Below are 24,279 nucleotides of genomic sequence, written 5' to 3' on the forward strand. Positions count from 1 at the left end.
TCTAAATTCTACATTGAGAATATACCTAAAACAATATGCCTGTATCAGATCCAAAATTCACTTTAAGAAATCTTTTAACTAAGTTCATTGTCATATCTATGCTCTTAATATGTATTTTAATGTTAACCGATGTACTCATGTACATGTGGTAATACAAATCTGATATGAAGTCACGTTAGATTTAATTAGGGCTAGGTCACAAAAAAGGTCAGCAATGTCTTTAAAAATATGGTTAAACATACATCAATATGATATCTAGGACTCTTCTTTTGACTTCTCTCAAAAGTATATTCTATATTGACTTTTCCAAGAGAGAAACAGGTAAATAATAAAATATATGTTAGTGATTCACTGCCAATAATTAACCTGAAAAAAATCTTTTATTTTTAAAACTATTTCAGAGGCAATGTAGAAATTTAGTGCTCTAACCAAGTGCATTCAAAAGTAATTTTTATATTGCTCTAGCTGCATACGTGTATATGTCCAAATGCTCTCACTTGAAACAAATTTGATTAACAACCTCTCTTTTTATCTTGTGCTAAGTACTCAATCACAAAAAGAAAGAACAAAAGTTAAAAGGAAAAGCAAAGCATTGGTCTTGCTTATCAGGACAATCTATGTGGGTAGGTATGGCTAAGAAATATCTAGGATCACTCAGAGAATATGTCTAAGGCCAAGAACATCTTGTTTTTTCCTTTAAAATGAAATATAAATATCTTATTAAAAAGCTAAGGCAAAAAAAAATAAAAAAATAAAAAATAAAAAGCTAAGGCATCAATTCAAAAGACAGATTGGATATAATTTACTTAATGCCTTAACTTAGCAGTTCCGTTCTGCAATCTTATAATGGGAACACATTGCTTGTCTCCTTCCCTACCTGCTCATTACACTGGCTTTTATTATCTGGCCTGCTTGCCTCTTGTCTGTGAGGCCAGGTTCACTTGCTACTTTCACAGCAGGCTGCATGTCAGACTCCTAATGTCCTTTATCCTTTAGACAACTACTTGACTAACCTAATCCTGAGTCGTGACTACTCCACACCTTTTAATTTTAGATATTTGATAATATATAAGTATTTCTTTAGGCTAATAAAATATATGTAAAGAGAGAGATACTAGTGAATAATTGAAGCCTCTAAAAAAGTAATAGTGATAATAAGCAAGCAAAAGTTCAACCCTAGCACTATCCTTCATAGATCAAATCATATTTTAAAAACAATTTCAGGGGATCCCTGGGTGGCGCAGCGGTTTGGCGCCTGCCTTTGGCCCAGGGCGTGATCCTGGAGACCCGGGATCGAATCCCACATCAGGCTCCCAGTGCATGGAGCCTGCTTCTCCCTCTGCCTGTGTCTCTGCCTCTCTCTCTCTCTCTCTCTGTGACTATCATAAATAAATAAAAAAAATAAAAATAAAAAATAAAAAAAAAAAATAAAAACAATTTCAGTAATTCTTATCTATCATGTGATCCTGTTCCTAAAATTGTCCTTATTTCTCTTTCCCAGAAGAAACATGCAGAGAATAAATGATTCAAAAACTCATTAATTTTATTTAAAATAGCCACCCTTTTCAAGATAACTTTGTATTCTTCTCACCAAACGTCTCCCCAAATTAATCATAAGAACATCTTCTTAATACTCTAAAGCATAACATTCTGGTTTGCAAGAAATATTTTCATTGATATAAATAAAAATACTTACTTAGGCTACTTAGTTGTCTAATTATATTTGCCAAGGAAATATTGGTTACACATTCTAGTTCATTCTTAATGCCTCTAGGCAGTGCTGTGTGGCACAAGTGCCTAGGATCAATGTTTCTTTTCACTAATGGCATCTTGAGATCAACCTCTGTGCCAGTTCACCTGTAGGAAATCAAACAATAAATTAACATCATTCAACTGTACCCAGAATAGAGTAAGACCTCATCTTTCACATTTAACAATAAAATATTTGCTAGTATAAAGACAATGAAAATGGAGTTACTGACTAAATGAATCAAAACTTACTTATTAGCCACCTTTCATCTTCAATTATTAGAATGTTAACTTATATAAAAATTGGAAAAAAAATTTTTTGAAAAAAAAACTTTCAAAGTCAGTTGCTTCATAATGAATTCATAAATCACAATTATTCTCCTAAAACCACAGTTTTTACTTACTACAACTAGGTTTTTGTTTTTGTTTTAGAGAAACGGTGTGAAAGGTCTTCTCTAAGGAAGCACATAAGAGAATTAAAGAAGCTGGAAGAGCAGTATCAAATTTCTACTTCCACGTAAAATATATCAGGTGTTCAATGGCTCAGAGATCAAATAGTACAAATAGCCCTACATCTTTAATCTCATCAACATGGGCCCTATCTTTAATTGATCAAACAGTTCAACCTTCTTCCAATTACAGGCAGTCCTTACTTCCCAGGGCACAGATTTCAGCTATCATAGATTTAGTTCAATAACACCAGTCTCCAAAAACATGGTTGCAATTTCACTTACCATACTATATTAACTTCAACTGCATAAATACAAACTTCCTTGCTAGCATGTCAGTCTACAAAGTTCTATGCTAATAAGAGATGTATATCATAATCAGTGACTGATCACTTCCTTCCAAAGTTAGTTGGTGACTGGTCATTCAATTCACCTGTCTACCTTCTTGCCTCCTAAACCTACCTGAAATTTCACAAAACAAATAACTAAAAGGCGGCATTGGCTGACAAAGGTGAAAGTACAGCAAAGAAATGAAAAATGATAAAGCTGGAAGTGAAAGTGAATTCAAATGTAAATGGAGTAATAGAAGAAATAGCCAATTGTGGAAATGTTGCATTATCACTGCTTGAGAGATCTTAGATCCATAGTCGAAAGAATTAAGTGAAGGTAAACTTAATGACATAAATGAGGAAAGTGGTTGTGACAAAAAGGAAGATGTCCCTGAGAAAGTGATGCCAGCAAAAACTTCACATTAAAGAAACTCTTGCAGATATTTCCTGACATTGAAAATGCAAAAATAAAATGTTGGCAGCTGATCCAAATGGACAATTTGCCAAGGCACAGAAAAGATGCTCACTCTGGCTAGATCTACTATTCTAATTTATACAAGGAGATGGCAAAGCACTGTTCAAGCTACTCTTGATAAGTTTTTTACAAAGAAATAAAACATTTTAATTCTAATTGTTTTTAATGTTTTATAATACATGGTATTAAATTTTTATATAGTTTTACTATTTTTTTCATTTCCTTATATACATTCATAACCAACATAAAAGTTTTAATATCTTGAAAAAATTTTTTAAAGATCATAGAACAATTGTAATTTTTCCCAATGATTAAAATCATTATGTAGGTTTTAGTTTGTATGACCATTTTTTTGGTCCCACACTACCATGAAAAGTGAGGACTACCTCTACTCAACCAATGCCAAATAATGGTTATGAAGGAAGTTGTTTCAAAACATTACCCTAATCTCAAAAAGGATGGACAAATTTTGTTGTGATTAAAATAGTGCCAAAGTGTTTGGTAGAGAAAAGTTCCCTTCCTCATCCTTTTACTTCAATATTAGATTCTTTTTTGTACCTTTCTGTCTTACTCCTTGGCGATTTTAATGGTCACTTATCTAACTCAACTATCGAAATCTTGGTGGCAAAAGTAAAATAAAGCCTAACAACTTTGTTTCCTACATCCTGAGAAAACAGCCTAATTCCTGTTTTAGAGAGTTTACAACACTATTTTTAATGTAGGAACCTTTGTCATATTGGGAAAGAGTAAAAAAAAAAAAAAAAAAAAAAAAAAAAATCCTAAATGCTAAAAGGTATAATTTAGCTAGCAAGCAAAACTAAAATCAAATTCACTTGAGGTTTTTTTAAATACTGCATATGATACATTTTTCTCTTTGAAAACAATAAAAAAATACTACATAGAATTGAACCAATAACATAAATTTTAACATCTTTTAATCCATCATTGACTAACTTGCCTATTTAAGGGTGAAAATCTTTTTTTTTTTTAAGATTTTATTTATTTATTCATGATAGTCACACACAGAGAGAGAGAGGCAGAGACACAGGCAGAAGGAGAAGCAGGCTCCATGCACCGGGAGCCCGATGTGGGATTCGATCCCGGGTCTCCAGGATCACGCCCTGGGCCAAAGGCAGGCACCAAACCGCTGCGCCACCCAGGGATCCCGAAAATCTTTTATTTAATAAAAAAGCTAAAGTATATTGTGCTAAAACAAAATAATTCTAAAAATTGTTAATCTGTTTTCTTAGGTCATAACTAAACATCATAGCAAACAAAAATTTCCCAACTATTACATAATCCATGGGATTATAAAAGTAATTGTTTGGGATACCTGGGTGGCTCAGCGGTTGAGTGTCTGCCTTTGGCTCAGGGCGTGATCCCAGAGTTCTGGGATCGAGTCCCACATCACGTTTCCTGCATGGAGCCTGCTTCTGCCTATGTCTCCACCTCTCTCCCTCTCTCTCTCTCCCTCTGTGTCTCTCATGAATAAACAAATAAAATCTTTTTAAAAAAGGGGGAAAAAAGTAATTGTTTGCTAAAACCATTCCTACACTTCTTCATTTATTTTCCTGGGTTCCTAGCAATTAAACTGCCAATTATTGATGGAAACATCAAGAGATTGAGAGAATGAAAACGAAAGTCTACATCCTCTAAAGATTTTTAAATTATTTAAGATAAAATAATTCAGCCAAAATTTCAATAAATCTGTTCTTAATTCAAAGAACATTTTATGGGTTTAATTTTAAATCCTGATATGAATATTAAAATTAAAATATAAAATTAGCTCCAATACTGCTAAAGGGATCATATTTTTGTTGTTGTTGTCTTTTTTTTTTTTTTTTTTAAAGATTCCATTCAGCTATTTATTTGAGAAAGAGAGAATGTGTGAGCAGGGGAGGGGAGCAGAGAATGCGCGCAGGGGGAAGAGCAGAGGGAAAGGGGAGGAGCAGGGGGAGGAGCACTGAGGGCAGAGCCCAGTGTGGGGCTCAATCTCAGAACCCTGAGATCATGACCTGAGCCAAAATCAAGTCAGATCTTAACCACCTGAGACAGCCAAGCATGCCAGGAATCATGTTTATTAAACTAGCCTATTAAAAACCCTCTTACAGAAGAATAAGGAAAATGAAACTAAAATCTGAGCATAGCAAGATGTTTGACAATTCTTTGTTAAAATTCTATTTTGGTGACTATTATTAATATCAATATGTTCTCTAAGTTATTTTAAGAATGCTTCTGTTGACCCAAATTGAGACTATATATCTGTCTAAAAGTATAAAGCAATGATGTAAGGTATTAAAAATAACCCAAGATCAGGTATCACAGTGATCTCAGAGCACTGGAAATCAGAAAATTACATTATCTGAATTCTCATTTTCAGAACTCAAAAATGGTTTGCAAACTTTAAGATGTTTAAAGGATTCCTTCAATTATCAACTGCAAGAAAAATAAGAAGAGTTGCTTTAAAAAAAAAAAAACCTCCATAAGATAATTATAGTTAATAATTGCCTTTGGATTATATAAAGAACGTAAGAATTAAGAGTATTCTATTATGTCACTGATGACAAGTGATTAATTCCTTATCCTCATACATCAATGAAACAACTAATCTATGATCATTTAAGGGTGTTTCTGTATTTATAAAATAACAATATTAAATAAGGAAAATTTTATGTTAAATTATAGAAATACAATTTTCAATTTTCCTAACACTATTTAAACTAAAGGATTATACTGGAATATCTAAGAGAATGGGTTAGAATAAAATAACTATTCTAATTAAAAAAAAATCAGTATTTTGAATACTTTAAGAATTTTTAAGAAAGCCAGTGATTTTTAAGAAACATCCTACTTCTTAAGATTAGAAGCTACTTAATTATGTATAACCTAAGTAATTTGAGCACAGGAATGTTTAAATGGAGATATGTTCTTCATGGAAATAGTTTTCCCAATAAGCTTCTATGCAAGTGACAAAATGCTTTATAATTCTGACACAAGGGATTAAAATAATAAAAAGCATTTTTGAAATAAGAATGAACAAAATAAGAGCTCACATTAACAAATATATCAAATCTAATTAAAATATTTCAATTATGTAAAACCATAGGTCTTTAAATAAAGTGCTATAATTTAAAATATATAAAAAAGGATGTTTAAATATATCAAGAACAGAATTTTTATAACTTACCTTCTCCCCAAATCTATAATGTATATATCCCAAACTGTTCTCATATTATAAGTAAACTGAAATAGAAAGTAATTGAACTTACTGGTGAAACAATATAAATTTATATAAAACAACAGTGGAAATATATAAAAATAGCAATTCTCCTTTTTGTTATAAGGTAAACTTCAAAATTACTCATCAATCATAAATCTCTAAAATTCTACAAACAAAGATATGGCAATTCCAAATTAGACACTCCTAGGATTAAAGAACTACCAGTCATGCTAAACATCTCTCTTTATTTGATTGCTTTGAGATGTTCCGGCCTTATTAAAGAATTTGCCCTGAAAACAGTGCTACCTTATACCAAAAATAAATAGGTAGATAATTATATCTTTTATCTCGAGTCACAATAACAAAGTATTAAATTTTGATAGGCTAAGCTGAAAAGAAATGAAGAAATAAGCATGGCAAAAATACATATCTACATTATGAAAAATTCAATTTCTCCAATGTTTAACTGTAAAACATTTTCATGTGTATTAAAACTCAAAATGGATGGTGACCGCTGACAAGGGCAACAGTCACACTATTCTATGGAACTGTACATTCATTATGGGGCCAATTTCTTTCTTTCTCTTTTTTTTGAAATTTGCCACTCAAAAAAGCACTTAAAAGACCTCCTTAAGTATCTTAACAGTGAAGTGACATATAGTACAGGAAAAACTGTGTTTGTACATTAAAAATTTAATAACATTGCTTTTTGAAAGAAAAAATATTTCAGGTCCCTGATACTTATTTTGAATATAATGTTACTTAGTAGTATACATATATAAAATCAGATGTAAAATCCTTAATGCTTATAACTCCTTATACAACTATAAAACCAGAATTAAATTTTTTTTATTTATTTATGTATTTTTTAAGGATGAGAGAGAGAGAACATGAGTCGGGGGACAGAAGAGGGAGAGAGAATCCTCAAGCTGACTCCCTGATGAGCTTGGAGACAACTGTAGGGCTCAATCCCAGGACCCTGAGACCCTGACCTGAGATGAAATCCTGACCTGGCCATTCAACTGCCTGAAGCACCCAGGCACCCCGAAAGCCAAAATAGAAAAGTCCATAAAATTCCAAATAGCAGTAATAGATATGACAAAAATCACTTTGCTTTAACTCAATCATTGCTGGCTATATAAATCCTGTACTGACTGCTCCAAAATCCGCTTTATTTTATTCATGACTATCCTGCTACATAAAGTCTTTCCTTTATTTGAACTACTGTGAAATTTTATTTGTTACCAGACACCCTTAGGCTTTACTATGTTCAAATACAACATTTAGGTACAAATATGTCCCTGTAATACCATTAGACTGAAACAATTAAAGTTGTACCAGTTGGCACCAAAGTTATGCTAAACACAATCATAAACAGAGATACTAAAATTATTTCCCAGGACTCATTATAAGGTAGACATTTAAATGATTCAAAATATGCTTTCACTAAGTCCTTTTAAAGTAAAGAATTTTTTAAATAAAACAAATGAATAAACAAACAAAAAGCAGATTCAGACCAAGATTGCCTAAGGGAAGAGGAATGGAGAGTAAAATGGGTAAAAGGGAGTGGGAGATACAAACTTTTAATTATGGAATGAATAAGTCATGGAAATAAAAGGTACAGCATTGGGAATATAGTCAATAATACTGTAATAGCGTTGCATAGTGACAGATGGTAACTACACTTTGTGGTAAGGTTAGCACAATGTATTGAGATACTGAATCACTATGTTGTACACCTGAAACTAACATAACTCTCTGTCAACTATACTCAAAACAGTTTTAAAAATTCACATAAGAAAACTCACAAACATTCAAAAATACGTCCAGGCTGAGACCCATTCTAGGCCAAGCTGAAGACCTCATTCAAAGAGGTGCAATGAGTTGTTCAAGAGGCAGGGTTAGGAACAGAACCTATTTGTATACATGGATGTTGTATCAAACTCTATTGCTTCTTTCACTTTAAGCTGAATTTATACAATGTGCACTTTCAAAAACCATTCAGGGACTGAGCAAAATTTCATGTAAGAGGAGAAACAAAATGATTCTTTCACAAACTGAAACAGATGAACACATATTTTTAAGAAGTAGAAAGTACATCACTTATATATATCTTAGATGATAACAAGCCCACCAATGGACTCCTTCTGTACCTGACATGCCAAAATATGGGAAATTTTAACCCCTTCCCACTATCTTTCTTTCATGTTCTTTCTTCGTTTATCTCCACATACATATTTCCAAATATTGACTATCTCTTTCTGGATAGCCCCATGAATAAAACCTCAAAATAACAAGCCCCAAACTAAAGTCATTATTTTTCCCCAGCAAAAACCTAGCTCTTTATTTCTTTTATTAGTTAACAGCTCCATCAAAGTATAGCCTAGTTATTTTGACTCCTTTCAATCTTATCAAATCCAATCTGTATAAGAATATCTCTTCAATTCCTAGCAGATGATCTGCTGATATCAAACTGCTGACATTTTCCTTAAAATTTTTGAAAATCTTCCAGAATTTTTGTGTATATATTTATATTTCTACATACAAACACATAGGCTTTCAAATACCCTTATTATACTCTGTAAGGTATATCATAATTTATCTGACATTCTCCTAATTGTGGACATTTTGGTTACTTCCAAATTTTCATTATAATAAATCATACTTGATAAACTTACATTATATAAATATTTATATAAGTTCCTGGTTATTTTCTTAGAGTATGAAAAATTGAAGATCCTTTTTTTTAGATTATTTCTTTGACAGAGAGAGTGAGCGCAAGTAGGGAGAGCAGCAGGCAGAGGGAGGGAGAGGGAGAGAAGTAAGCTCCCCTCAGAGCAAGGAGTCAGATGCGGGACTCCATCCAAGGACCTTGGGAATAATGACCTGAGCTGAAGACAGACGCTTAACTGACTGAGACAGTCAGGTGCCCCAAAATTCAGGACTCTTAAATATTTATTTCCAAATTGCTTCCAATAAAATCATTCCATTTTCACTTTTACCACACATGAGAATACTTTAATACTTTCTCAGTTCTGTTATTTACGGTGTATGAGACAAAAATGAAAACACAACATGCCAAAACTTAAGGGATGCAGCAAAAGCAGTTCTAAGAGAGAGCCTGATAGTGATAAATGACTACATTAAGAAAAAAAGGAAGATTTCAAATAACCTTAATTTATATTCCAAGGAATTAAAGAAAGAACAAGTTATGCCCAAAGTTAGGAGAAGGAAGAAAATAATAAAGTTTAGAGCAGAAATAAATGAAATAGACAATAGAAAAAAAAAACAATGAAATTAGGAGCTGATTTTTGAAAAGATAAAGAAAACTGACAAACCTTTAGCTAGACTAACCATGAAAGAAAAGATGCAAATACACAAGAACATAACTGAAAGAGGAGACATCACAATTGATACCAGAAGTACAAAGGTTCACAGGCAGCTACTATGAACAATTATACAGCAACAAATTAGATAACCCAGGAAAAAATGGACAAATTCCTAGAAATATTACCTACAAATATTCCTATAAATTATCATGACATTATTATGAAGACACAGAAAATACAAACAAAACAATAACAAGTTAAGGATATCAAATCTGTAACCAAAAAGCCCAGAACCAGATGGTTTCACTGGTGATTTCTACCAAATATTTAAAGAAGATTTAAAGCCAGTCTTTCTCAAACTCTTCCCAAAATACTGAAGAGTAAAGAATATTCCCAAACTTATTTTATGAGGCCAGCATTCACCCTGACCAAATCCAGACAGAGACTACAAGAAAACTACAGGCTAAATCCTAATGAATACAGATGCAAAAATTCTCAGAAGACTCCAAACCACATTCAACAGCACTTTAAAAGGATCATACACTATTGATTAAATAGGATTTATCCTTGAGATGAATGGATGATTAAACATACGTAAATCAGTACATGTGATACACTACATCATAAAATGAAGGATAAACATCTCAATAACATCTCAATAGATGCAGAAAAACCATGTGACAAAATTCAACATGCTTCCACATCAAAAAATTAGATATAAAAGAAACATACCTCAACATAATAAAGGCTGTATGTGACAAGATCATAGTAATTGTAACACTCAACAGTGAAAAGCTAAAAGCTTTCCTCTAAGATCAGGAACAACACAAGGGTGCCCACTCTTACCACTTTTCTTCAACGTAGTACTAGAAGTCCTAGCCAAAGCAATTAGGCAAAAAACAAAGAAAAGAAAAAGTATCTAAATTGGAAAGGAAGAAGTAAAACTATATCTATATAAAGATGATTACTGTAACTAGAAAACCCTAAAGACTACTCAATGTTAGAACTAATAAATTCAGTAAAGTTGGAGAATACAAAATATACAAAAAAATCAGCTGTTTCTTTTTTTTTTTTTTTCAGCTGTGTTTCCTTACAGAAACAACAAGCCATCTGAGAAAGAAATTAAGGGAACAACCCTATTTACAGCATCAAAAACAATAAAATTGTTAGGAATAAATTTAAGGAGGTGAAAGATCTGTACTATGAAAACCGTAAGACACTGGAAAAATTAAAGAAGACACAAATAAATGGAAACTACAGATTCAATGCAACCCGTATCAAAATTCTAATGGCATTTTCACAAAAATACAAAAAGCAACCCCAAATTTGTATGAAGCCACAACGACCCCAGCACAGCCAAAGCAATCTTGAGGAAGAACAAAGATGGAAACATCACACTTACTGATTTTAAATACGAGAAAGCTGTAATAATTAAAACAGTACTGTACTGGCATAGAAATAAACACACAGGTCAATGGAACAGAAGCGAGAGACAAGAAATAAACTAATGGATATATGGTCAGTTAATATTTGACAAGGGAGCCAAGAATCCTCAATAGGGAAAAAATAGTTCTTTCAATAAACTGTGCTGAGAAAATTGGATATTCACATGCAAAAGAATGAAAATGGACCCCTATTTTATACCACTCACAAAAATTAACTCAAAACCTATTAAAGATTTAAATGTAATAACCAAAGCCATAAAACTCTTACAAGAAAACAAAGTAAAAGAATTCCTTAACACTGGTCTTGGCAATGCTTTATGAATGTAACATCATATCCACAAACAAAAAAAAGCAAAAACAAACAAGTGTGACTACATCAAACTAAGATGCTTCTGCACAGAAAAAGAAAAAAATCAACAAAATGAAGAGACAACCTATGGAATGGAAAAAAATATTTGCAAATCACTTATCTGATAAGGGGTTACTATCCAAAATATAGAAGGAATTTACACAACTCAATAGCAAAAGCCCCTAACAATCCAATTAAAAAACAGGCAGAGGAAAGAATAGACATTTTTCTATGGACAATGTACACATCGCCAACAGGTACATTAAAAGATGCTCAACATCACTAATCTTCAGCAAAATGCAGATCAAAACCATGCACACAACCTCATGCTTGTTTGAATGGCTATTATCAAAATACAAGAGATAAATACTAGTGAGGATGAGGAGAAAAGGGAAATCGTGTGCATTGTTGGTGAGATCATCAACTGGCAAAGTCACTATGAGAGCCAGTACGGAAGTTCCTCAAAAAAAAAAAAAAAAAAAAAATTAAAAGTAGAATTACCATATGATCCAGCACTCTTACTTCTGGATATATACCCCCAAAAATGCAATCCCTATTTTGAAGAAATACCTACATCTCTATGTTAACTGCAGCATTATTCACAATAGTTAAGACATGGAAACAACCTAAGTGGTCATTGGGGGATGAATGGATAAAAAAGTAGTGGTAAATATATATACAACGTAATTTTATTCAGCCATAAAAAAAATGATATCTTGCCACTCACAACAACATAGATGAACTGAACTCTGAGGGCGTTAAGTAAAATAGTCAGAGAAAGACAAATACAGTATGGTCTCACTTATATGTGAAATCTAAAAAAGCTGAACTAAAAAAATTAAGGTGAGAAAACAAACAAACAAAAACAAACAAAAAACACTAAACCCACAGAAACCAGAGCACAATGGTTGCTAGGGGCTTGGGGGGGTGGGGGTGGGAGAAATGGGAAATATTTGTCAAAGGGTACAAACTTCCAGCTATAAGACAAATAAGTTTGGGAATGTAAAGGACAGCATGGTGACTATAGTTGATAATATTGTTATACACTTAAAAATTGCTAAGAGAGTAGATCTTAAAATGTGCCCACAACAAAAAAGGTAATTATGTGTGTGACTGTGGTAATCACTTCACAATATACGTGTATCAAGTTATCAAGTTGTTATATGTTAATCACATCTCAAGAAAGTGTGTGTGTGGGGGGGTTCCTGTTACACAGTTTAGTGCACAATAAATATTACTACTATTATAATTTCTCAGCAACATTGTTAAGAGAATTGACAGTACTCTGATTCATTTTTAAAAATATTTATTTATTAGAGAGAGAGTGAGTGAGTGTGGGGAGGGAGGGGCAAGGGAGAGGGAGAGAGAGAATCTCAAGCAGACTGCATTGAGCACAGGGCTCGATCTCACAACCCTGAGATCATGACTTGAATGGAAGCCAAGAATCAGAAGCTCAACTGACTAAGCCACCCAGGTGCCCCTGTTCGGCTCCTTTTAAAGTGGGGAAAAATGATACAAAAGCAAAATCAGAGAGTAAGAAGATACTGATCCACACCTTTCCCAAGTTTAATATATGTGGAATATATGAATATAGGTAGCACTTCCACACAAGAGGATACAGATGACACTAATTTTAGGGACTAGCTAGTTACCAGTTACGGCAGGGAGACTGAAGGTTTAAGTTTGGAAAAGAGAACAAAAATAATTATACACAGGGAAGTTTGCAAGTCACAGAAGCAGAAACTCTCTAGAAAACAGTGGAAGGATTTGAGGAAGATGAAGAAACGGGTCAAATGAGGAACTGTTCAAAGCAGTATCAAGATGCTAGTTCAGAAGATAACAGAAAACAAAGGCAGCCTGTACTTCTGCCAGCTGACTCAGAAACAGTGAGATGAAACATAATGGAATTATTTCTAAGTCTTTCGAAAAGAATATGAGCATTCTCTTTGGTTTATGCTATGGTCCTAAAGGTGTCAAGAGATGATGCAGAAGTAACTACCCTTTCCAACTTTACCACATACTGTCCTACAGCTAATTACTGGAATCAGAGGAATAAATATCTCACTCTAACTTCCAGTTCAGTGGTTTCCTTCATTATAACATACTGATATTTTCTCCTACATTTCATTCCTGGATTTGCAACTAATTACCTGGAATAAATAATCACTTGAATATAGTTTTATTTTTCTTTGCTTGCATTTACTGTTTGATACAAAAAAAGCTGATTTGCTATTTTCCTGCCCACTCACAGCCTCATGAGATCTTCACATAATTTTTTATCTTGGTATTTTCCTACACAGAAGAGTGTTTCAGCATTTTAAACCTGGGTATTTCAATGTGTACTTTGTCTTCCTGAACATTTTAAAAAATACAGGATAAAACTAGTACCAACATTAATTCTCAGTGTTAATAGTTTTTAATTCAGAAAACCCAGCTATTTTTAAGAATCTTATTATTAGAAGCCAAATAATTCATCTTCCATTTTGGTAGATGAGTAAATTTACCTGAAAAGTTAAGAAATTTATCTAAGTTATTAACAAAATTAACAGCAGAGCTATGATCAGATTTTAGGTTTCCAGATTTTAAATCTACTGTCATGCTCTTAATCTGTTACTATTTTTTTTTAAGATTTTATTTATTTATTCATGAGAGACACAGGGAGAAGGGCAGAGACTTAGGCAGAGGGAGAAGCAGGCTCCTTGTGAGGAGCTCTCTGCAGAACTTGATCCCAGGACCCTGGGGTCACGACCTGAGCAAAAGGCAGATGCTCAATCGCTGAGCCACCCAAGCATTTTTAAAATCCATTTTATATTCTTGAGAAATCAGTCTCCCAAATTTCACAATACCCTAAAAAATGTTCAGTGGTATTTTGAAGTTCCCTACTTCCCAGATGACTACCTCCCCTTCAACAAATACTTTTTATGTATGATGATCAAAATATAGGTGGTAAAAGAGATATAAAAGTAGCAAAATACCTTACCACCCAAAAGCTTACAAGATAATGAAGAAGCAAAGACATGTGCCAAAAACTTAAAAATAATGAAAGTGAACATATGGATAGCTAACATTTAAAACTAGGATAAAACAAAACAAAACAAAAAAACAAAAAAAACTAGGATAAAACAAATTACTAGGTATGCAGAGAGAACGAAATCAAAACAAGCTAGAGGTTAAGGAAGACAATACTGGTAACAGACCTGTGCTATCTAATACACTGCTAGCCTCATGCAGCTAAATTAAAATTAAATAATTTAAAAATCAGTTCTTTAGTCACACTAGCCACATTTCAAGTACTCAAAAGCCACATGTGGCTTGTGGTTGCCACATCTGACAACACAACTACAGAACATTACACCATTACTACAGAAAGTTCTAAGGGACAGCACTGATGCCCAAGATGAATAAAATGGCAAGAAGACATGTTAAATAGGCATACAGGAAGAAATATAAGAAAACTTGCTTAAAAGATACACAGAGGTAGAAAGGTAGAAATTAAAGATAAATGCAATCAAATTGAAGATTTTGAACTTTTTGATATTCAGCGAAGAACACACGATTCTTCTTAGGAAGTAAAAGATCACAAACATTTGATTTTAGACAATTTTAAGGAGATTTTACTGTTTCCTCCGGACTAAAAGTGAAAGGATGAGGCAGTAAACTGCTGGATCATTCATATATGTGGTATATATTCACATACGTACGTACAATTTTAGTAAGTATCACTGAACGGTTTTCCAAAGTACTTGAACCAATTTATACCCCCACCAGCAATTTATAATTCCAGCTGTTTGAATCCTTGCTAACACTTGGTATTATACACTAATGATTTAAGATTTTTTATTTTAGAAAAGGAGACAACACGTGCACACATGGGCAAGTTGGGGGAGAAAATCTTCAAGCAGACTCCCTGTTGAGTATGGAGCCTGACACCTGGCTCAACCCCACAACCCAAGAGATCATAACTTGAGCCAAAACCAAGAATCAGATGCTCAACCAAATGAGACACCCAGGCACCCCTATACATTAATAATTTGATGACCCATGCAAGACTAATCACATTTTAAAGTTTCATTTAGTCTATCAAAAATTTTAATTTCTAATGTCTTTAGCCATTAAATAATTATAATAAAATATTAAATGTATTAATCTTGATTTCATCTTTTCTGGAAAGTAAATCGGTAGATAAAACCTCTTCCATGCTATAGAAACACTATAGATTCTGTAATGTAAAATTTCTGTAAACTTGAGAATTCTATAATTGGTCTAACAATAGGATTAACAAAATGCACAGCTACACTGAGTCATCTATTATATAAATTTAAGTAAAAAATAGAGACTTTATTATATTTCTAAACATAAAGTTACAATATTAATCACCACTTTGAGTCAAGAACTTGTGAAACTTACAAAATTATCTCTTTTCTATCATGTTCAATTCTTAGTTACATCCTCACTTTCTTGTTGTTTTCTTTCAGGACAGGTGAAAGAAAATACAAATATTATTAACATTTTAATTCATATATATATTTACTTCAAAGGAAAACGAAAAAAGGAAAGCTTCAAAACCAGAGTGTGTTGCCCTGTTAAGAATGTCGAATGTGCATTCAAAGAATTGAAAAGCAGGCATTTTTACCAAAGGACAATGTCACTAGGACATCTGGGATTGTAATTATAAAACAAAGTTGGGAAACGCAAAGGGGCTGGTGGAAGCCAGCAGGGAGAGGGGCCACTGGCAGGGACACAGAACAATGAGCAGGTGCTTTAGGAATAAGGCTTTGGGAAGTGAAGGACTCTGGCCCCAGGTCTGGGGTGGATGTCTGGCCAACCATTTGGGCTCCAAAGGGGAAGCACACACTCGGCAGGATTCAAGAAGAGGGCATCGCTCGGCCTCCAAACAAGTCTCTAGCTCACACTCCCAATGGATATGCTTCCAACTTCCACAGCCTCCTCAGGATGATTTGCTTTCCGACGTGTAGTAACGGTACAGGAAACCTAAGACAATGGCGCCTATGATGGGCAAAATCAATACGACCAGCAACTTTTGCACGTGGCATCTCTCAGAGGGTCCTTGCTACCACTTTCAGGTTTAAGGTCATCCGGATGCACATCACCAATATAGTACAGCTTTAGCATTTCTCTGGCATCAGAGGAGTGGCCTACATCTTCAAAGCTTTCACTCGCATCTGCACCAGCTTGTTCCAACAGGACCTCTTTCTCCTCCAGGATGCTCTTTAAGGAAATCGGTGACATCATGGACTCGCCCATGGATCACCAGCTAGATCTCCTTCAGGGAGTCGCACTTCTCCACCTCCTCCAATGGCGGTCTCAACTCCTTACCCGTTCCCATCGACCCCTTGCCTGTTCCCATCGCTGCCGCTGGCTGCCTCCGTTGCCATGGGGCCAGGGATTCCGCTCTTTGCTGCCGTTCTCCGCATTTCTGAGGGTAACTTCCTCCGGGGGGGCCAACATTTTAATTCTATTCCCTGACATGGACATGGAAATGCTATGCTGAATCAAATCAGTGAGAATAATCAATCTACATTTTATTTTCAGGAGGAAATATATAGTTTACTGAGGCATGATATACTACATGTAATATAAGATGGCCCCCAAATTTCCTGCCCCTTGTGCTACTTCTATGATTATGCTACATTGCATGTTAAGAAAGATTTTAAAGATGTAATTAACTTAATATAGGGAGATTATATATGTAGGTTTAATCTAATCACATGAGCCCTTTAAAAGCAGAGTATTTTCCAGCTGATAGCAGAAGAGGAAATCAGAGATACAAAGCATAAGAAATTCACCATGCCATGGCTGGCTTGAAGATGGAGGGGGCCACTTGAAAAGGACCTGAGTGTGGCCTCTAGGAGCTAAGAGTAACCTCTGGCTGACAACCAAGAATAGAACAGGAACCCAAATTCTGTAACTGCAGAAAATGGATTTTGACAACTTGAATGAGCTTATAAGCTGATTTCTCCCCAGAGCCTCCAGAAAGGAATGTAGCTCAGTTGACACCTTGATTTTGGCTTTGTGAGACCTTAAAGAGAAAAACAGACACGCCCATCCAGATTTCTGACCTACAAAACTGTTAGATAATTAATAGTCTTAATCTGCTAAATTTGTGGCAATTCATTAACCAGCAACAGAAAACACACTGCAAATACTTAAAGTGTACAGTCTGGTCAGTTTTAAAACCGTTTTAACACAGTTTAACACTGTGAATCACAAGTCACCCCTTAAATTTTCTGTGTTCTTTTGTGATCCCTCCCTCCACCCATACCCACAAACAACCACTGCCTTGCCTTCTGTCACTACAGATTTGTTTGCTTGTTGTAGAACTCTACAAAAATGGAATCATAAAGTATTTTTTTACCTGTCTTTTTTTCTTTTGCCTGCCTTCTTTCTATTCAGCCTAACAATTTTGAGATTCATCAGTGTTGTTCCATGTATCAATAATTCATTTATTTTTTTGAATAGTATTTCATTGTATGGATACATCCTATTCATCTGTTGATGGACATTAGGATTATTTTCAGTTTAGAGTTATTACAAATAAAGTTACTATTTTGTACAAGTGGGAGTCTACAAACTGTTTGAATGATGATGAGTTGAGAGGCAGAGATTTAAGTCCCTTCTTTCTAAATTCTACTCCCCACCCCCAACATATTTTCAATGTTTTGATTCTGTTGCCTATATGCCTAAAATACAGTATCATACAGATTACACTTAATTACACAGATTACACTTACATTTTAATGCATTATTAGAAAGATGTCTGTGTTCCAGATTTCTCATTTACTATGATGAATGTTACTTTATGTTCAATGAACAGGCTATATAAGAGCAAGAACCATGGCACAGCCTTAACCTAACCACAATGGAAGGATGCATTTTAGCAAGAACCTAGCCCATATGTGAAGTCCTCAATTAATATTTTTGCACTCATAAGCAAATAAATAAAAGGGGTTCAAAACAAAACATGCAATGAGGGGGACTTGGTTACCTCCAACTGAACTTAATAAATCCAAAGTTTATTGTTAGGCAATTTTGAAAGAGTACAATTAAGTGATGAAATCCAGAATTCTGTCTGTCTCATGGACATCTCTGGTGATTATTGGGAACTTATGTCAGCATATTTAAGAAAACTAATTCAAAGTGTTTGAGCGAGTAAAAGTAATGTCAACATATCAAGAATGATTAGATATGAAGAAAAATATCTATTTTGGGGGACAGGTCCTAGACTATAGGGAGATAAATTCTACTTCACTTCCCCTATTCTTTCCATGATTATTCTTCTGTGTGAGTCCACTCTGACCTAATCATATTTTTGCTTTCCCACTGTACTGTATTCTTAAGACACGCAAGAATAAACTAAGATATGCCAGGTAGACAGCATATTTCTTCTTCAAAAGTCATAAAAGACAGAAGTACAGAAAATACTCCCTAACTCTATGAAGCCAGCATTAATTACACTAAAACAAAAAGCAGAAAACAGCACTTCAAGAAAACTACAGACCAGTATCTCTCATGAACATAGCTGCAAAAATACTCAAGAAAATTAGCAAAGTGAATTCAACAATGTATAAAAAATTATACACCACAACCAAGAGGGATTCATTCCAGTTACAGAAGGCTGATTCAATATTAAAAATCAATTAATGTAACCCATCACCTCTATAGGCTAAAGAAGAAAAATCACAGGATTACATCAGTGGCTGCAGAGAAAATACTTGACAAAATCCAACATCCATTCATGATAAACTCAGCAAACTAAGAACAGAGGGTATCTTGCTCAACTTGACAAAGAACATCTACATAAAACCTAGAGCTCACATCACACCTAATGGTGAGAAACTAGAAGCTTTCCTGCCAAGATCAGGACAAAGGAAAAGATCTCCCCTCTGATCACACTATACTGAAAGTCTTAGCTAATGCAATTAAGAAAAGAAAAATTATACAACTTGAGAAGAAAGAAATAAAACTGTCTTTATTCAAGATGACATGACTGTCTATATAGAAAATACAGAAGAATCAACAAAAAACCTCCTGGAACTAGTAAGCAATTATAGCAAGGTTGCAGGATACAGGTTAATACATGAAACTCAAATTGTTTTTCTATGTACCAACAATAAGCAATTAAAATTTGAAATTAAAAGCATGCTGATATTAGCACCCCAAACTCCAAAATACTTAGGTACAAATCTAACAAAATACACACAAGATCTGTAGGAAGAAAACTACAAAATTCTGATTAAAAAAAAAAAAAACTAAATAAATGGAGAGAATTTCATATTCATGGATAGGAAGACTCAATACTGTTATTTGCCAGTTCTTCCCAATTTCATCTATAGATTCAATGCAATCCTAATCAAAATCTTAGCACATTGGACAGCCCGGGTGGCTTAGTGGTTCAGCGCCACCTTCAGCCCAGGGCCTGATCCTGGAGACCTGGGATCAAGTCCCACATCGGGCTCCTGCATGGAGCCTGCTTCTCCCTCTGCCTGTGTCTCTACCTCTCTCTCCTGTGTATCTCATGAATAAATAAATAAATAATCTTAAAAAAAAAAAACTTAGCACATTATTTAATGGCTACTGACAAACTGATTATAAAGTTTACACAGAAAGGCAACAGAACCAGAATAGCCAATGCAATACTGAAGGAGAACAAAGGTGGAGGACCGATATATCTGACTTCAAAATTTACCATAAAGCTACAGTAATCATGACAGTGTGGTATTGATGAAAGAACAAATAGATCAGTGGAACAAACAGAGAACCCAGAAATAGACTCACATAAATATATGATCTTTGACAAAGAAGCAGAACCAATACAATAGAGCAAAGATAGTCTTTTCACTAAATGGTGCTGGAACAACTGAACATTCACATGCAAAAAAAATAAATAAATAAAATAAAAGACTCTAGATATAGACCTTACACTCTTCACAAAAATTAACTCAAAATAGATCACAGACCTAAACGTAAAATGCAAAACCATAAAACTCCTGGAAGTTAACAGACAAAAATTTAGATGTCCATAAGTTTGGCAATAACTTTTTATATAGAACACCAGATTCATTAAGAAATAAGCTAGACTTTACAAAAATTAAAAACTGCTCTGTGAAAGATACTGTCAAGAGAATGAGAAGACAAGCCACAGACTGGGAGAAAATATTCACAAAAGACTGAAAAAGGACTGTTACCCGAAATATACAGAGAAGTCTTAAAATTCAACAGTAAGAAAAGTAACAATCTAGCTAAAAACTGGGCAAAAGACCTAAACAGTTTGCCAAAAAAAGATACGCAGATGGCAAATAAACATGTATAAAGATGCAAAACCTCCTAAGTCATTAGAGAACTACAAGTTAAAATGAGATACTACTCCATACCTATTAGAATGGCCAAAATCTGAAACAATGTCAAAATCCAAATGCTGACGAGAATGTGGAACAACAGGAAATCTCATTGTTGGGGATGATGCACACTGGTACAGCCACTTTGGGTGACAGTCTGGCAGTTTCTCACAACACTAAACAAGCCCTTACCATATAATCTAGCATCACAGCCAATGAGTTGAAACCTTATGTCCACCCAAAAACCTGCACGTAAATGTTTATAGCAGCTTTATTCATAATTGCAAAACTTGGGAGCAACTAAGATGTCCTTCAGCAGGTGAGTGGGTTAACAGGGTATGGTATATCTAAACAATGAAATATTAGTGCTAAAAAGAAATGAGCTAACAAGCCAGGAAGATATGGAAGAATACTAAATGAATATTACTAAGAGAAAGAAGCCAATCTGAAAAGGCTACATACTGTACAATTCTAACTATATGATGTTCTGAAAAAGGAAAAACTATGGAGATGGTAAAAAAAAAAAAAAATCAGTGGTTGTCAGGGCTTAGGGAAGAGGGAAAAGATGAATAGAGCACAGAGGATTGTTAGGGCATTCCGTAGGATACTGAAGTGGTGGATACATGCTATCATGCATTTGTCAAAATCTACAGAAATATAACACCAAGAGTGAACCTTAAAGTAAATTATGGACTTTGAGTGATAGTGTAGGTTCACTGATTGTAACAAATGTACCACTATGGTGCAGATGTTGAGATGTTGAGATGTTGGTAGTGGGAGAGGTTGTACATGTGTGTCCTGAAGGTGAGTGTGGGAACTCTCTATACCTTGTCCTCAATTTTGCTATAAACCTAAAACAGCTCTAAAAAATAAAGTCTATTTAAGTCATAAAAAATTTGAATGTGCGTAATGCCAAGAACTGTTAAAAAAAGAACTTTCAAAATGGCCAAAATGGTAAATTTTGTTATGTATACTTTACCATCATTTTCAGAAAGTCTTAAGAGGGTTAGCAATATTAGGAACCAAGAAGATATTTTATTTAGATGTCTCATTTCCACCTCTTCTTATTCAGTTTTACCCAGTCTTAGCCCATCTGAGCTGCTGTAATACAAGACACTGGGTGGCTTATAAACAACAGAAATTTATTTCTCACAGTTCTGAAAGCTGGGAAGTCCAAGATTAAGGCAGATCAAAGCTGTCCAAGATCAAGATGTCTGATGAGAGCCCCCTTCCTTCTCTATAGATGACTGTCTTCTTACCATGTCTTCACATGATGGAAGGAACTAGGGAGCTTTTATTAATTATTTTTTTAAATTAGCATTTAAGTCTCTCCTTTAAGGCAATTTTTTTTTTTTAACTACTTCCTTCTGGCTTAGATCATCTATAGCATCGCTCATTCAAAGTGTGGTTCTAAAACCAGCATCAGTAGCATTAGCATGACCTAGGAACTTGTAAGAACTACAGAATTTTAGTCCCACTCTGGAATTTCTGATAGAATCTGCTTTTTAACAAGATCCTCAGGTAATTAGGATGCATGATAAAGTTTGCACAGAGTATTTTAGAAGACTTAGTACCCCTCTACTTCTTCTCATAGGTTCCTCACAGGGGGCATGTATTCTAGAAATAAAGAAATAAAGGGAGCAAGGTACAAAAGTCAAATGGATAGGCCAAGATCTTATCAAAGGAAAAGGAATAGAGATGCAGTAATGCAAAATTAGATTTAAGGGGCATATAGGTATGGCTGGAAAAAGAGAAACATTCCTGAGAGAAAATAGGTGGTCTACCAAGCCAAGCTCATTTTTGCGATCTACCACAGACCTACATACTGGGTATGGTGTTAAGATCTTTTAAGGAAATAAAACTCTTAGTTTGTTTCAGGAACTTGTGCTAAATGCTATACATGTAGATATATATGTTTTTATGTATTTAGTCATTACATTAAGTCATTACAAAAAGTCCTTATGGGAGAGATAGACTATTCCTACTTTATATGAGTAAAGGGAATTTGAAGTTTAAGAAGCTAGTTACCAGCCCAAAATACTATTACTTATACACAGCTGAATCAAAATTGGAAATCAAGTTTTCTCGGTATTACCTAGTTCAATGTTTTTTTCCCACTATATCATCCTATGTTGTGTAGGAATTGATTACAAGATCCTAGGGGTCCTGTAACACACTCTTTGCTGGCACACCACTCTTTTCCACTGTAGGGCCTTTGTATGCACTGTTTCCCCTTAGCATTTCTGGCTCCTTTTCATTTTTCAAGGCTCAGAAAGGCCTGTCCTAATTCCTCTTAAATAGATCCCCTTGTTATCCCATTATAGTGTCCTATTTGTTTCCTTCATAGCATTTTTTTCAACTTATAAATATATATTTACTTGTTTTGTTATATCTTTCCTACTAGGCTATAAATTCCCTGAGAGTAGAAACTATGTTTCATTCATTAGTGTCCCAATACTTAGGATACTGCTCGCTCCATAGTACGAGTTCAATAGGTATTTTAAAAATAAGCCAAGTTTACTTTCTGTATGGCATCATACTGGTTTATTGTCCAACAGCAGATAATGAAAGCAGAAGGGACAAAACTAAATTCACCACAGGGGATTAAAATGAAAAGGTCTCCAAGGTCAACACACAACATGAAAATAAAATTTATTACCTAAAATAAGTAACTGTTACCACCACCTAAATTATTAATTGTCTGACAAATAAAAGCTAGTTCCTATGTGACTGGAGTATCTAGGATTAGCATTTTGCTACTTAGAAACACCGGGATAATCATATCACTGCTAATGTGACTTCACAATAGGTTTTCCATTTTTTCCTATTTCACTATAAGAGCATCTACCAGGTTAAATACCAGGTAGCTGAAACACACAGAAATGAAATTTATATACTAATTCCCAAGCACAGCATAGTGTAGTTCCAAAAACAGGATTACACTGGTTTTTTTTTTTTCAGAAAATATAATAAACTTTTTATTCAGAATGGCAATTAAATCTGAAAATATTTAGAAATAACTTTCTCAAGTGGGATTACACTGTTTTTGGTATAAAAGCATAACTGTGTTCAAACAGATTTTTAAATAATGGTTGTTTTCAGGTAGTTGAAAGGAGAGAATTTCTAAGATCAGTTAAAGAGGAATAACATGTCTGTATGGCATGTAAATTAGTTTAAGAACTAAATTTAAGTAGATCACTAATTTTCAAAAACTATAACAAATAGTAGTTATCAAAGTATTCCAATTATATGCAGAAACAATAAACCTGTCTTTTTATTTTGTGAAATAACATTTACTGCTGGTTACATTATCAATATGTTTCTTGAAGAAAATGTGGGAAATATTCACTTACATAAAATCATCTCAAATCCCAGCAGCTAGAGAACAGTTAACATTTTATCCAACAAAATAACTATACTTCAGATTGACTACAGTATTATGTAGGTATACTTTTTTTTTTTTATGTAGGTATACTCTTAAAGAGAATCCAATTCTCTATATATTCTGTCCCTATTCAATTATAGATTTTTGTTCATGCCATTGTCTCCTCAAAGAATGAACCCAATCTTAATCTACT

At 34.1% G+C, this 24,279-nt stretch overlaps 1 protein-coding gene across 5 annotated transcripts in view; it reads right to left on the reverse strand.

Moving 5' to 3' along the window:
• WASF1 (WASP family member 1) overlaps positions 1-24,279 on the reverse strand; it is a 64,151-nt gene that overhangs the window by 17,254 nt on the left and 22,618 nt on the right. For all 5 annotated transcript variants that reach the window (XM_038554931.1, XM_038554932.1, XM_038554928.1 and 2 more), the window contains exon 2: positions 1,697-1,857. In XM_038554931.1, coding sequence (XP_038410859.1) covers positions 1,697-1,829 — 133 coding nt within the window. In that variant the 5' untranslated portion in view covers positions 1,830-1,857. The remainder of the gene's footprint in view (positions 1-1,696; positions 1,858-24,279) is intronic.

The sequence above is a fragment of the Canis lupus genome, chromosome 12, assembly GCF_011100685.1.
Source record: "Canis lupus familiaris isolate Mischka breed German Shepherd chromosome 12, alternate assembly UU_Cfam_GSD_1.0, whole genome shotgun sequence".
Classification (NCBI taxonomy): Eukaryota; Metazoa; Chordata; class Mammalia; order Carnivora; family Canidae; genus Canis; species Canis lupus.